Here is a 16,725-nt window from a genome sequence, read left to right on the forward strand (position 1 = left end):
ATTAACCGAAAGAAAATCATTAGTATTTTATTTGAATAATTTCAGAGTCTTGTTTTATGTGAATCTAGTCTTGTAGCTTTGTTACTAGGAAAGGAATAATTGCTCACTCTGAATTTAAACCACATCTTTGTTTTAGTTATTAGAATGATGGATACTTGTTACAAATACTGGCAAACATGTGTAATCCCAGCTATGCAGGAAGAAAAGATAGGAGAGTTCTAGTTCATTGCTAGCTCAGGAATGTGAGACCTCCATCTCAATCAATAAAAACAAAGTGTACCTGTCAGCTCAGCTACATGGGAAGTATAAATATGTGGATCACAGTCTGCTGAACTGAATAAAAATACAAGATTTACTTCCTAAAATAACTAAAGCCAAAAGCTTATAGGCATAGCTCAAGTGGCAGAGCATCTGCCTAGCAAGCTCAAGGCTCTGCATTTAATCTCAGTACTGGCAAAAACAAAACAAAACATACACACACATAAAGAATTGACTAGAACATAAAAAACCCTCAGTTGCAATATTCAGGCAATTAAGTCTTTTCTTATTGTTTTCGTTGTGACTTCAATAACTTCCCACTTTCTCCATAGTTCAAACTTGAAAAAGAATAAAAGTTTGTTGTTATATGTCCATGTTTATGAGAAGCCATAAAAGATTCCTAAATCTGCCACACCCTATTATTTGACCTATTTCCTAGTGATTTTCATACTGTTCCATCTATTCTGAATCTCTGAGACAAAGAAAGATATATTTTTGTTAGCATAACTTTGACTTAAATATTTCATATTTCAAACTTGTTTCTGTTGAGGATTTCCCTCATCTCCCTGCTGCATTGTGTCCTTTATGGAGAAAGTGCAGAAAGAGGGAGAAAACTAGTACATCTTCTTTCTGTGTCTAGGCCAATGCATGCATCCCCCAGGCAGATGCTGCTGCTACTATAGCACCAAAGTTCCATTTGGCCTCCATTTGTAGGATCATCATCTCTCCCTTCCTCCTTCACATTCTTTTTCTCTTACCATCAGTCTGTCATGACTGACTGTATAAGTCACCTCCATGTGTGTACATACAGCTCTGTATTAAGTCACTTATGACCTAGGTAAAGTGACTCTTCAAAGAGATTTAGATCCAGGAAGGTCCCTGATGTTAGATGTGAATTACTAGACACATCAATTTCTCTCTGCCACATCATTTATGTATCTGCTTCGAAGGGGTAGAGTCAGGCTACAAATTGTTCTGATGAAATAGAAAATACCTGGTGTGATTTAAGAGGAGATTCGAAGAGATGAGCTTTGAGCTTCAGTGGAGAGACAGGTGGCTTTGTACTTTTAAAGAAGAAAGATATGTTAACATTCCTGATGTAAGGCAGAAAAGAGAAAAAAACATTAGACATTCTTCCTTTCTGACTATTTCTGGTAATATCTCCTGAATATATCTTTGAAAAGCAGATGATTTTCCAATTCTATTTTTTTTTCTGTAGGAATATTTCTTATCACAGTCAAATTCTTAGTGCTAGAAGGCACATAGTTAAATATATAGCCACAGTTGAGAATGGCATATTTTATGTTTCATAAATCTTTATAGGCAATCATCCAATGTGATATATTTCCTGGATACTCTTGTTACTTAAGAAGACTTTCATTATAAAAGAAGTTAAATATGGTGATGTGTCCTACCTGCTGACTTTTAGACTGAGCATTCTTAATGCAAGTGAGTTTGTGAGAGGAAAGACAGCAGTCAACAGAATGAGCAATTTTTGCTTTGATTTTTTTTTTGGGTCCTTTTCCCTAGCCTAGTCTTAAAATCAAAAGGTAATATAAAATTTCTTAATAACGTTCTTTTAAAAAATGGTTGCTGGACATTGCTTTAAGGAGGTTGATGAAAGAGGACCATGAGTTTGAGGTCAACAAGGGCGCATAATTATGTAAGTCTCTACAGGGAAATTAAAAGGAATATATATATAATAAATGAATAGCTGATATATATCAGCAATATATCAACTATAACTACATATAAGCTATCAAGTTATATATATATATATCAATTTATATATATCAGATAGCTGCTATATACATACATATATATATATATATATATATATATATATATAATCTCAGATATCAGTTTACCATTTCACAGAAAGAATAGAGGTGGCCCCAGGCCCTATTACCTCTCATTTGAGTGGACTGGATTTTAACAATTTCTAGATGAACTTGTCATCCTCACAGTGCACTAAGAATCATAAAGGCCATCTATTTCAGTTTGCTAGTACTAGTGACCTTAATATTATAGTGAAAAGTTGTATTCCTTAATACTGTATAGTTTGGGGTAAACTGAGTCCTATGAAGGTTAAAGGCTTTCTCAAAAATGACCCATTGCAAAAATGAGATGTCCAAGATGCTATGTTGAGAAACAAACTTTACAATTTAGGCAGGGGGGTGGGCGGAGTGTAGTTCTGGAGATGGGAGGGAAGAGATGGTAGGGGAAAAACAAAGGAGAAGGCAACAATGCTTGATAAGAAATGCACTCATTACCTTGCTCATGTGATGATAACCCCTCTGTACAGTATTTTCACAATAAAAAACTTATTTAAAGCCGGTGCTATTGGCTCACACCTGTAATCCTAGCTACTCAGGAGACTGAGATCTGAGGATCATGGTTCAAAACCAGTCCGGGCAAGAAAGACTTTAAGACTCTTATCTCCAATAAATCACTAGACAACCTGAAGTGCAACTGTGGCTCAAGTGGTAGAGTGCTCGCCTTGAGCTGGAGCTTAGGGACAGTGCCCAGCCCAGAGTTCAAGCCCCACTACCAACAAAACAAAAACCAAAAAAAATTATTTTAAAAAATGCTTGTATGTATATACTATTTCCTCTCCCCAAATTTCAAACCCCAAAGTATCTGAAAAAGAAAAAAATTTAGAAAACTGTTACATAACTTTCAGTCCCAATTAAGAATTAAATAATAGCCAACCAGGATTTGAGTCAACTTTATGGAAATTATGAAGACTGAATGGCAATCTGAGAAGCAATAAAGAATCAGACATGCAGAAAAACACTATAATATATTTGTAGATTTTTGACCAATTATTGGAGTTTCTTGCTGATTTTACTTTGCAAAAAAAAAAAAAACAGAAAGAAAGAAAAAGAAAAAGAAATTCAGTAAGATCAAAAGTTTTAAAATATTGTTACAAGAATACTAAGATAACATTAAATATGTAGCTTAGAAACAAAAAATCACAATATAATAAGACTTATGTATTAGGATATTAAGCAAAGTCAAATCAGATTGTTAAAATATGGAATTGCCTGACGTTAAAGACCTAATTTCCACATAATTACAACAGAGAGCAAAATTTAGAGGCAAAAGATATTTCTTGAGAGCAATAATATGAGTGAAAATAATTTTCTCAGGGAAATTACATACTTAATTTAATGATTTAAAATAATGCATGTTCTGATGCAAGACCATCAAACCTGTCCTTATGATTTTTTACTTTCTCCTTCAAAAATAAAATGTTTTCTAGAATTGGACCACTGACCTTAAATCTTTGCACAGTTTGAAGATCTCATATAATTTCATTAATAGGCAAACAAATCTTTGAAGCAACTGAGATCTGAATTTTTTAAAGCGTTTATGGAACAAACCATCATTTTGAAAGGGACACAGATAAACCTGTTACCCAATATGAATGATGGTGCAGATATTTATAGTGTCAAACGTCTTTGTGTTCACAAATGCAAGTGTTCACAAATGTAAACACTGAAGTATAATAGTTGCAAGAGGGGATCCAAATGGTATACAATGAATTCATAGTCCAATAAAATGAATACCAGGAACCCGCCCCTTGAAAAGTGTGAAAAAAAATGGATGTCCTGTAGCCATCAGAAAATCAGGCTACAGTCTGGTAAAGGATTTGAAAATAATCCTAACTAGATAAACAAAGTAATTGTCTTACAATAACTTATAAGGCATATCAGAAATGATATTAAAGAAACACAGAAGAATAAAGTGTTGAAATATTTTGCTATTAAAATACATTTTAAGAAAAGACAAGAAACAGTTTGAAATTTTAATTATGATCATTTCTATGAAAATAAAAGACATAAAGGAATGAAAACTAAAAATATGATCTATGGAGTCCATCTAAGAATAATGTTTAGAGTGTAGATCCAGAAGCAAAAAAATGTAACAAATTTCATCGGGTAGCTATATCAAAATGTACGGTATTTTCACAATAAAAAAATCAAAGAGAAAGCAAATTCACAATAAACTTTGAAGTGTGAATACACCATCTTAGACAGGATCATGATACTGGAGAACTTTTAGCCACAATGCTTTTCAACTTTTAATGTTACAATCATAAAAAATCCATCTGTGAAACCTGTAGCCCTTTCCTACCACTCACTGCAAAGTGTAGACTTTTGAATCTACCCTCACTTCTGGCATTAATTACATGTTTATCGGTACCCAAGACCACTCTCAGGTTTGATGGTTCAGTAGAAACACATGCAGAACATATTTGAAAAAGTACACTCAGTTAACAGTTTATGACTACACACATGCAGAGAGTAGCTGCCAAATGAAGAGGCTATGTATGGCAAAGCATATAGAAGGGTTGTAGGCATGAGCCTTCCATTGTTCTCTCTCAGTGGACAAAATTCAACTTTCTCATAAAGATATGACATAGTCCAAAGTACTTGCAAACCATTAAGATCACCTCAGCCTTGGTATTTAAAATTTTTACTTGAGCTCTGTCAGTTAGACATAATGATCACCTACTTGCTAGTTAAATATAGCTCAAGCTGACCTGAAGCTTCTACTGAATATTGCAATGGTAGCATAGATTATCTGGTGTGATCCACAGTAGCCTGTTCAACAAGAGAACTTTTCAGATGGAACTTCACAAGGAAGCTCAGGAAGCAGACAGACCTCTCTTGGGGTCTAATTAATCTTTTGCAAATACTCAGATTTCACATAATTCAACAGACTGATCACTGGAATGATGTGTGCCTGTAAATACCATGTCTGTAATAGTTTCCTTAAACTCTTCATAAGAGACATTCACTGAAGGAAAGGTTTGTTACCAATTTGAAAAATAGTACATACAGATCCATAGAAAAAGGTATGTTGGTATGTACGACTTGAAAAGAGAACAAGAAAATAACTATTCTTGAAGGTGGAAACTAAGATGATTGTTCAAGATGTTACAGCTAGTAGTGGATAAAAAAGTAAATCAAGCCATTTTTATGATATTTTCACAAATTAGTTCATGTAAACTTTATCATTGCCTATGGCTTTAAAGAATATGTCATATGTATGTTTTGATTAAATTTCTTCCCCTCTGAATATTCCAAGAAAAATAAACACAGATATATGCACCCATTATACATTGCTTATGATAGCAATTGTATTCATTTGCCTGTATCTTTGGAGGGCAATAGTTCTACCCAGAATGCCTTGCAATAATTCTGTCAATGAAGAATTCTGCTTCAGCATTATTGGGATATTTTACAGTGTAGCTGATCTCTCAACTCATTCTAGGAAAGACTGATGATCTGTATACACTCCTATTAGCAAAGTCTACTGCAAAATATGCTGATTCTTCCTTTTCTGTTTTTTTTTTTTTTGTTTTCTACCTTCCTTTCTTTCTTCCTTCCTTCTTTCCTTCTTTCCTATTTCCTCCTTCCTTTCCATCTTCTTCTTCTCTTCCTCTTAGTCTGTGATGCTCAATATACCCTATTTAACAAGTAATTCTTCCTAAAGTATTGGTTTTGCCTGGAAAGTAATTTCTTATTTTCTTATTATTTTTGAAAGGATGTACTCATATATCAACTAATCTTGTTACAGAGTTTCCCGGGTTTAGTTGACTCAATTACAAAGCAAACCATCAAAAATACTAAACTAGCCATTTTATCACAATTTTTTTAGGGTGCTGGATAATATGTTTAGAAAATTGAGTATCTTTTTTTTTAACTGTGAAAATACTGTGCAGAGGGGTTACAATTACATGGGCAAGATAATGAGTACATTTCTTATCAAGCATTGTTGCCTCCTCCTTTGTTTCCCCTTCCCATCCCTTCCCAGCTCCCACCCACCCTCTCCCCACTCCCCCTCCTCCCACCACCTACCCCCTCCCCGCCAGAGTTGTAAAATTCGTTTTTCGACATAAGGACTTGTACATCTCATTGTTGCGATGGGTCCACCTGAATCACTATTTAAACAATTTGTTTTTGCCCTTCCCCTCCACAAATTATACCAGCATCAAATACAGTGAGAGCAGGGGTTATACCGTGGGGGAGGGACATACAAGCAACAAAGAAATCATCTTATAAATGTTAGAAACAATCCCATGAAAGAAAAAACATTTAAACACTTATCTTGGGGTTCCAGCAACAAATCCTCAAAGAAACAACTGCCAAATTAATAAGTGGCTAAAGACTTAAAGAGAAACCTCTTCTGAAGAAGAAATAAAAATGGCCATTAGACACATGAAGAAATGCTCAACTTCTGTAGCCATAAAAGAAATGCAAATCAAAATAACATTGAGATTCCACCTCACCCCAGTTAAAATGGCTATATTCAAGAAATCTATTAACAACAGATGCTTGAGGGGATGTGGCCAGAAGGAAAACCTACTGCATTGTTGGTGGGAGTGTAAACTTGTTCAACCACTTTGGAAAATAGGTTAGAGTTAAAGAAAAGGATAGTTTTAACAAAAATATAGACATTCAAGTTCTTTAAATATATTCTGTATATTATGTTAAATATATATATATATATATGCAATATGTACGATACACATATATATTAGCCCTTCTTGTCCCCTGCTCTCTAGAAAGATTGATTTCTTTTTACAGTGTTGTCCTCTATCCCTTAAAAACATCAAGTCAGTGTACAAGTAGGCACCAATAACAAGACAAATGAGAACAATACAGAAAATAAGAAAAATATTAAAATCCTTGTATTTTACAATTTATGAAATCCCGGGTTGGTTTTCATGTATACATAGCAGAAGAGAAATAGTAAAATCTAGAAAAGGATCAACTAGTGTCCAGAGAGATGAAGTTAAGGCCACATAGGAGACTATTTTTTTTTCTTTTAACTTCTTTTTTTATTTTTCCACCCTTTTTTTAAAAAAATTGTGAAAATACCATACAGAGGGGTTACAATTACATAGGCAAGGTCATAAGTACGTTTCTTCTGAAGCATTGTTGCCTCCTCCTTTGTTTCCCCTTCCCATCCCTCCCACCCTTCCTCACCCCCTGCCAAAATTGTAAAATTCGTTTTTCGACCTAATTTTTCCCCTTCCCATACCTTCCCATCTCCCCCTACTCCCGCCTCTCATTTCCCCCTCCCCCCTGCCAAAGTTATAAAGTTTGTTTTTCTACTTAAGATTTGTAAATCTCATTGTTGCAATGGGTACACCTGTATCCCTATTTAAACAATTTGTTTTTTTCCCTTCCCCTCCCCAAATTATACCAACATCAAATACAGTGAAAACAGGAGTTTTGCCATGGGGGAGAAACATACAAAGCTAAAAAGAAATCATCTTATAAATATGTTACAAACAACAGCAAGAAAGAAAAACCATTTGAGTCCTCATCGTAGGGTTCCTTTCGCCTAATATCAACTTGTTGACAGTTTCTGTTTGTCTCAGACATATACTAGTTATTGCAAATAAGGGAAACCATGGGACCTACGTTTCTTTGGGTCTGGCTTACTTCACTCATTATAATGTTTTTCAAGTCTTTCCATTTCCTAACAAATGGAGCAATGTCATTCTTTCTGATGGAGGCATATAATTCCATTGTGTATATATATACCACATTTTCTTGATCCATTCATCTACTGAGGGACATCTGGGTTTGTTCCATATCTTAGCTATGGTAAATAATGCTGCAATAAACATAGTTGTGCTGGTAGCTTTAGTATGGTCTTGTTTGTGATCATTAGGGTAAATGCCCAAAAGTGGGATTGCTGGGTCATAGGGAAGCCCTATGTGGAGTCTTTGAGGAACCTCCATACTACGTTCCAAAGTGGTTGAACAAGTTTATACTCCCACCAACAATGCAGTAGGGTTCCCTTCTGTCCCCATCCCCTCAGCATCTGTTGTTTTTAAGAGTTCTCTTATCACCAATATACTACTCAGCAAAAGCCAGAAGTGAGGCTGTGGCTAAAGCTTTGACCTAAAGAAGCTCAAAGGACAGTGCCCAAGCCTTGAGTTCCAACCCCAGGACCCACCAACCAAACAAACAAAACCTCTCTGAACCATTCACTATTTTGATAATGTGAACATCAATTCTGAAAGTTTGAACTATGGAAATCCAATTAAAAATTTTAATAAGTTTACAACAAACAGAAAGATGTACGTTTTCTTGAGCCATCTAATTTTCTAAAAAAAAAAAAAAGTAGTGTGCTTACACACACAAAATAATCCCCCATATCTCTCCATATTTAGAGTGTGATTTTGTGATTAGTAAATGAACCCAGCTGTAAAACCAAACATGATAATGCAGGTCTATAATCCCAGCTTTCCAGAGGCAGAGGGAAGAGGAGCATCACTTTCCTCCTCGGCAGTTTCCTGTGTTGATGACAAATACACTGATCTGAAGAGATACTAGTCCTGAGAAACAATGACAGATTTCATAAATAAATACATGTTGCTGGAAGCAACATTTCATTTACATTTCATCTGCTAGCCTGTCTGTGTTGAGATCTGAAGCACCCAATAGAAGCTGATTTGATTTTCACTAATATTGCAGGAGAGTTAACAACAGAAAACAAAAATACAAAATCTCATTCATCTTGAGAGTGTTGTGCTTTTCTCTCATATTTTCTCTGGTTATAATTAGGGAAGCATCTCTAACCTACCTTAAATGCCTGTGTTCTAAGGATACATATGTTATTTCCAAATCTTTCATTTTCCTTATGAATAGGGCAATGTCATTCTCTCTGCTGAAAGCATAGAATTCAATGTGATATATACATACATATATATATATATATATATATATACACACATATATATCACATTTGCTTGATCCATTCATATTCTGAGGGGCATCTGGGTTGGTTCCATCTTATTTATGGTAAATAATGTTGCAAAGAATATAGTTGTGCTGGCAGCTTTAGTATGGCCTTGTTTGTAATTCTTTGGATAAATCCCAGGAGTGAGATTGCTGGATCAAATGAGAGTTCTATATATGGTTTTATGAGGAACCTCCAAACTGCTTTCCACAATGGTTGAACAAGTTTACATTTCCACCAACAGTGTAGTAGTGTTCCCTTTTGGACACATCCCTGCCAGCATCTGTTATTTGTTTCTTGTTTTCTTGATAGTGGCCATTCTAACTGGGATGATGTGAAATGGAAAGACTTGGAAAAAATCATATTAAGCGAAGTAAGCCAGACACAAAGAAACATAGGCTCTATGCTTTCCTTCCTTTTTAATAATTAGAAGGATAGTCCTAGCAGATAGTCCTAGCAGATGATAACAAAAGCTCAAAAGCTATGTACATATAATCATATAAAATGACATTAATCGAAATGAACTCCAAGATATGGAACAAGAGGATTTTTTATTTGGTTTTTGTTTTTGTTTTTATTTTGAATGTACTGTGTAAAGTTATTTCCTTTTTCTTTCTTTTTTTTTTCATTTGGTTTACCCCCTGTTGTCACTGTTTTCGATTTTGGAACCCTGTGTCATGTATATGTATTTATCTGATTTGGGAAAGGAAAGGGGTATAACAAAATGGTGAGACAAAGGACAAAGGGGAACCAATGCAACAGTGATACTCACAAGACAATATGTTGGAAATGAACTTTGCAACTTGGCTGGGGGGTGGGGAGTCAAGGAGGAGGGAAAGTGGGGGAAAATGAGGGAGGGGGTAATAATGTTCTACAAGAAATGTACTCATCACCTTACTTATATAATTATAACCCCTCTGTACATCACCAGTACAATAAAATAAAATCAAATTTAATAAAAGAAAACTGAGGAGTGCAATAAGGTGAAAAAAAGGATACACAGGTTAGAAAATGCAGGAGAGAGCATTCAAGCACGATCACATTTGAATATATGAGAAAATGTATCATCTGCTAATTAGCCTCAGCCCCAAATTACAGCTTTATTTCCCTCCTATAGACATATTTAATAATTTCCACTGCCTTTCTAGAATCTGATGCCAGTATAGCTACATACCTCCAAAGTGAGTGTGTGAAGCATATCATTTCTCCAAACATCTTACAGATTTTATAAATTGAACAAAAAATACTGTCTTGTTTTGCTAGGTAAAATGTTGAAATGGTGCCCTTAAGTAGGGGATTGTGAGTGCTGGCAACAGCAAATTGCCACATATGTCATCTTTCTACATAGCAAATTCAAGGTATCCTCAGAATTAGCAAGTGCATGCTTTTATGCTATTATTACTGATAGACCTCTAAAAATAAAATTGTCTTTTTAAATATTTTAGAGCATAATTTGAGCAAATCCAGTGTGCATTTTGACTATTTTTCTGTTGGCACTTGGATTTTATAAATCATCTTGCCTTATACAATAGCACTTCTTTTGGAACAAACATCAGTATAACTATTATTTTCATATTTTACATGAAAAATTTCTTGGTTTTATTCAATTTTAGAGCAATGGAGATTCTCCACCTGTACTCTTGTTAAATAAATAAATAAAATCCATCATATAATGATTTGTGCCTTGGACAGTTTCTTTTGGAAATCTTGCTGAAAAGTGGAGATTTAAAATTGTTTCTTCCAAAATGTTCTTTCTAAGAAGTGATCTAACACTGTGCTTTGGAATATTATAGATAGTGCCATACAGCTTAGTGAATTTGAACTGTACTGCTAATTTAGATTATTCCAAATACATATACTTCTCTAACAGGAATTGAAAACTGGATCTTAGTTTGAATATTCAATTTTAACTGTACAATCTCAGTGATGAATTTGAAACCAAGACCATAAATTAGAGAAAATATCAGAAAACCACAGTGTGTGCCCTTGTTTCCTGTTGTACAATGACAACCTCCCATGATTTTGGTGAGTGATTCCATGGTATGGATTGAAAGTGTGAGCTTTGGCTAACAGAGATATAATCACTTAGTAAAACATCGAATCTAGAAGGATGTCCTTCTTGGTCAGTGCAGAGCATTGCTGGAGATAAAATCTCAATTAAATGAATATTTTCATGTGTCAGGATGATGGATTACAGACTTAGTACAAACCAGCATTCTTTTCAAAAATAGCCTTTGAAATATGACATCTGTCAAGTTAAAGAATTACTCTCCCACCACGTGGGGACAGTACTTTGCATTTACCCTCAAAAGCAAATAATCTTCCCATAGAATCCACAAAAAGACTACCAAATCATTCCTGTTACTTGTATTTACTAGTTCTAAACTGCCTAATGATTTAGAAATTAATTTATTTTTCTCTCTAAGGGATATTTTGTGACTGTAAAGGATTGAACCAACTTTTTCTCAAAGGAATATCAAAATATTAATTTCAAAATATAGGTTACATGTTCCCTCATACAGAGATCTTCTTCTCTTTCTGCCTCCCTTCCTTTCTTTGTTCTATTTCTTTCTCTGTTTATCTTTTATTCTTTTGAGAATTTTATTTTCACTTCCCCCCTTTGCTTCTATGGTCCTGTTTAGATCACAAATAAGAAAGAAAATTACCTTTCAACCATAAGATGCCTAATAAAATTAAAAGATGAAGAGATTTTCATTATCTAACATGAAATAAAAATATGAACATAGAAATTAACAAGAATGTACAAAATCAATAGGCAAAAACAGTAAAATCTTCATATAAAGACAAAATACATTATACATACTTTACTTTCCATCCCAGTAATTTATAATTTACAATCATTCTTATTAAGGTCTTAGTGTTTTGCCTATTTTTCTTTCTGAAACAGGTACTTATTAAAGATATTCTACAGACTTTCACAGGGAAAGGAGAATTTACAGACTACAGATTATGTTTTCTTTGCAGAATGATGGAAAAGCCAAAACAATTTAATTTAAAACCAGCATTGATTGGTTCATTTTTCTGGGGATGGGTTATTTTTTTTTCCTCTATGTGAGAACTGAGCAAAGAATTCTGATAAAGACCCCCCTTTTTACCAAAGCCACTATACAGTCTTATTTCTCCTCTTCCTTTGCAGTTAAAGGTCTGACATTCAGGCAAAGATGATAGATAGAAAGATAGGTAGATAAATAGACAGATAGAAAGATAGGTAGGTAGGTAGAGAGAGAGAGAGAGAGAGAAAGAGAGATACATAGATAGGCATATACATATGCATACATATTGAGTGGTGTGATACACTTCTTTTCTGAAAATATTTTCTACAATTTACTCTTTTTCCCCATACCTCTGTTGAATGAGAGAGCCATATTCCCAACATGATGGCTGTTACTTGTGCATGACTTGGATCTGAGTCATTGTCCTAGAACAGAGTAAATTGAGGTAGCTGCTTGACCAGCATCAGGCCAATTAACTAGCTAAATTGATAAACTTTGCTTTCAATTAAGAAAACCAAGCAGATAAATTGATAAATCTATGAGTTGGGTGCCAGCATTGCGTACCCATAATCCTAGCTACTTAGGAAGCCAAGATCTGAGGAATCCAGTTCAAACCTGGGCAAGAAAGTCTGTGAGGCTCTTAGCTCCAATTAATCACTAAAAAGCCAGAAGTGGAGTTGTGATTCAAGTGATAGAAAGTCAACTTTGAGGAAAAAATAACTTAAGGGAGCATGCCACACTATTAACACACACACACACACACATACACACACTCACACACACACACACACACACACACACACACACACACACACACACACACACACAGAGCTAGATCTAAAATTGTCTGCATTAAAAACCCAAAGAAACATAGGTCTGATGGTTTTGCTTATCTACAATAACTAGTATATGTCTAAGACAAGCAGAAGAGCCCAAAAGCTATGTATATATGACCTTATAACCTGATGCTAAGCAAAATGAACCCCAAGATAGGAACAAAAGAGATGTTATCTTTGCTGTTGTTCTTTTTAATGTATTTATAATGTACTATGTGATTTTTTTTTTGTTTCTTTGCATATTCTTCCCCCTTGGTACAACCCCTATTGTCAGTATATTTGATTCCGGTGTCCTGAATCTTGTATATACATTTTTTCTAATTTGGGGAGGGGAAGGGAAATAACAAAATGCTGAAATAACGATTCAGGTTGACCCATTGTAACAACAAGATGTACAAGACCCTATGCTGAAGACAAAAAAAAAAAAAACTTTGCATGGGGGAAGGGAGGAGAGGAAGGAGTAGGGAAGGCGGGGAGGAAAAACCAAGGAGGGGGTAACAATGCTCAATAGGAAATGGACTCATTTCTTTGCTCACATAACTGTAACCCTCTGTCCAGTATCTTTATAATAAAAAATATATATTTAAAATTAAAAAACATTTCTTGCCTCATTTAATGGTTAAACATGAAAATGGCATTTAAAATAACGATTTAAAAGAAGCTTTAATGTATTAAATAACGATCAAATCTTGCATTTGGGAAATAGTGTATAATTTTTTAAATTGAAATAAATTCCAGAGAAAAAGAAAGCCGCACAGTTGATATTTTCTCTTATCGTTTTTAGGTGTTCCAGGGCAATTTTGATAATGACACCCACAGAAAAAATGTCATCGATCCTCCCATCTATGCAAGGCACATACGAATCCTTCCTTGGTCCTGGTATGGGAGGATCACTCTGCGGTCAGAGCTGCTGGGCTGCACAGAGGAGGAATAAGAAGATCCCAACTCACATAGCACTCTTCTGTTTCCCCAAAAGTATCTCCATGGAATGGACTGTGCAAAATCTGTAGGAAACTGAATGCGTTGTTGTATGTGTGTGGCAAGGTTGTTCAGATTTTGTCCTTTAAGTAGGTCTAAGCCTGCCTTATCTATTGTTTTGTTATATTTTTATTGTTCAGCTCTCCTAAGTAACATTGCATTTATTATCAATTAGCTTTTTCATTATTTCCTTAATTACTTATATTGGCTGCCATATATTAAGGAAAACAAGTAGGCTTCTTTCCATAGCAAAGGTAGAAACTTAACAGTTGTCAGATCACAGACAATAAAATAAAATACAATAAAAATAAATGTTGATGGAGCATTTACACTCAAAGCTCAACTAATTTTCATAAACGAAATATTACAATGTGAGCAATAAGGTTTTTTCCTGTAATCCACATTATGTTGTTTCCCTGTGCCTACCTAATACTGTCAGGGTTTATAACAATTTTGAAAAAGACTCTGTAATTAGCAGTATTAATTATTGTTAATACCCATTTTCATTTTCATTAATTTTAATTGGAGATTGTGTAAATCCTTTGTGTTCATTGCCAAAACAGGTCAAAATTTTCCAAATTATTTTTTCCTATTATTTACTTACAATGCAGTGTCATCTTTATTTATATACATGGAACATCATTGGATATTAGTATATTGATTGGTATTTAATGTCATTAAAATGAGTCTGAAATTTTAACTAGAAAGGAAGCTATAAACATGTAATTTCCAAATTACATATATTTTTCCATAAATGGAAAATTTTCCTTATGGAAAAATTCTATATTATCATTTTGTTAGAAAGAAACATAGCTATCATGTCCCTTTCAGTGTAAATCTTCATTTTGATCTTATTTACATAGCCTTACATTTACTTCAAAAGAGTAGACTCATCCTTTGTGAATTTAAAAATGAGCAAACAAAAGTTGTTGTAGTGCTTGATCAATCCCCACATTTCCTGTGAAGTGAAAATTTTATTTGTATTTGAAGATAGTAGTCATTTCTCAAGAAAACACATATGCAGTTATTTAGAAGAAGCCAAGTGTTTACTAATGACAAAATCATAAACCGTTTTCAAGAGGAAAATTGATTTCTGTGAATTTTGCTTCAAAGGTTCTGAAAAAAATCAGCAATTATCATCACACTTTGTTACTGATAATGGAGGCTTCATTGACATGTTTCTCCTATCAAAGCACATGCTGCCCTCCATAAATGTCCTCAGTACCTAATTTATAAAGTCTACAAGTATTTCTTTCATAAGGCTTAGACACAGAATTATTGGAGTTTAAAATTAAGGGTCCTGGGAAAAGAAAGGATGGAATGTGTATGAAATGTTAAGGCCCTGCACAACACTGCTGAGTTGTTTGTTTTCTTTTCTTTAATATCTGTACTGCATAACAGAAGCCACTAGACTGTTACTGTCCTGTCTGCCCATGTGTTATCAGCATTTCTTCATAATGTATATATGGAGTGTTCTTCAACCATAGTAATGAATTTAAAGAGAAAGTCAATCACAATAACATTATTAATAAGAGCAAATCTATCCATCTAAGTGGACTGATTGGTCATATGTTGGTTCTATGTTCATGCTTTATTCTTCAGCTTCTTATTATGTAATGGTTGATTTAAAATGCCTAAAAATGGATCAGCTTTCAATATCGTTTCAAAACAAAATTTCTATGTCTTTTAGCTGATTTTAATTTTATTTTATTAGACTTTGCACATATTACAAATGGCTGAGTTTAAAAATCATTTTATAAAAAGTTATGCAGGTCTATAAAACACCTACACTTGGCCAGGAACCAGTAGCTCACACCTATAATAGTACCAGTTTGAGAGATTGAGATTGAGGGGATTATTGTTCAGGGTAAGACAGGCCAGAAAAAAAAGTCTGGGAGCCTAGTTTTCAAAAATTAGAGAGACAGTGTTGAATACCAGTTGTCTTAGATAGCAGCAAGCCTGGTGAATTGTACCCAGATTCACTTATCCCCAAAATTATGAGCGTAAATTATATCTAGATGCATGGCTCAGAGGTAAAAGTGCCTGCTAGCAAGTCTGTAGTTCTGAGTTCAAAACACTAGTGCTACCAAGAAAAGAAAAACTTACACATGCTTACTTTATAGCCTTTGTTCCATTATTTTCTTTTAGGATTTATGGTCCTACCAAATTTTAAATGTTTTTCTTTGTTGATTCTTCATTCTGTAGACCATATTCTAAAGATTATGAATAATACTTTGTGATTGGTAAATGTTTTCAAAGGTTTAATGTGATATTTTTCAATTTCTTTCTGTTGATTGCTGTTTAAAAAATACATTTTCCAAAGGAGTTGGTTAAGATAATGTTGGTTACATTTCAGAAGTCACTGGAATGGCCTCCTCTGGCTTAGGCTTTTTCTTACACCTTAATATGCTTTTCTTTGCTTTTTTCTTTTTTTTCCTGTGGCACATGGATTTCTCGGCAGAGATTCCCCATATGGAAATACTGATAATTATGAAGTAGCTTGTATGTCATTTGTATCAATGATATCAAAGTGAAAGCAAATGTTTTTTTTATTTTAACTGCCAAGAAAGCAGAAAACACCAAAAAATTATCCAGTCCTACATATATTAAGTAACTGTCAAAACTAATTTTGTAACATGAAATTAAAAGCATCTCCACTTGATCCGTGTCTTAATGACAGCAATCATCCCATACAAACTCCAATATTAGGGTTGACTTTCTCTTTCTGAATCACTTCATAATGATAGATAATGGATTTTGAAGACTTGGAGTACTAATGATTGTAACTCTGGAAGTCAACAAATGATGAAATAGAATGCTCAATGCTGGCGTCTGATGTGTCAGTAAGTACAAAAAATAACCAAGACACA

General features: G+C 34.2%; 1 protein-coding gene across 2 annotated transcripts in view; it reads left to right on the forward strand.

Annotated features, from left to right (window-relative positions):
* Edil3 (EGF like repeats and discoidin domains 3) overlaps positions 1-13,910 on the forward strand; it is a 412,239-nt gene extending 398,329 nt beyond the window's left edge. For both annotated transcript variants that reach the window (XM_042690926.1, XM_042690925.1), the window contains one exon: positions 13,662-13,910. In XM_042690926.1, the coding sequence (XP_042546860.1) occupies positions 13,662-13,811 (150 nt within the window). In that variant the 3' untranslated portion in view covers positions 13,812-13,910. The remainder of the gene's footprint in view (positions 1-13,661) is intronic.
* Positions 13,911-16,725: the final 2,815 nt, after the last annotated feature.

Source organism: Dipodomys spectabilis, unplaced genomic scaffold (assembly GCF_019054845.1).
Source record: "Dipodomys spectabilis isolate Male_0828 unplaced genomic scaffold, ASM1905484v1 ptg000140l, whole genome shotgun sequence".
NCBI lineage: Eukaryota > Metazoa > Chordata > Mammalia > Rodentia > Heteromyidae > Dipodomys > Dipodomys spectabilis.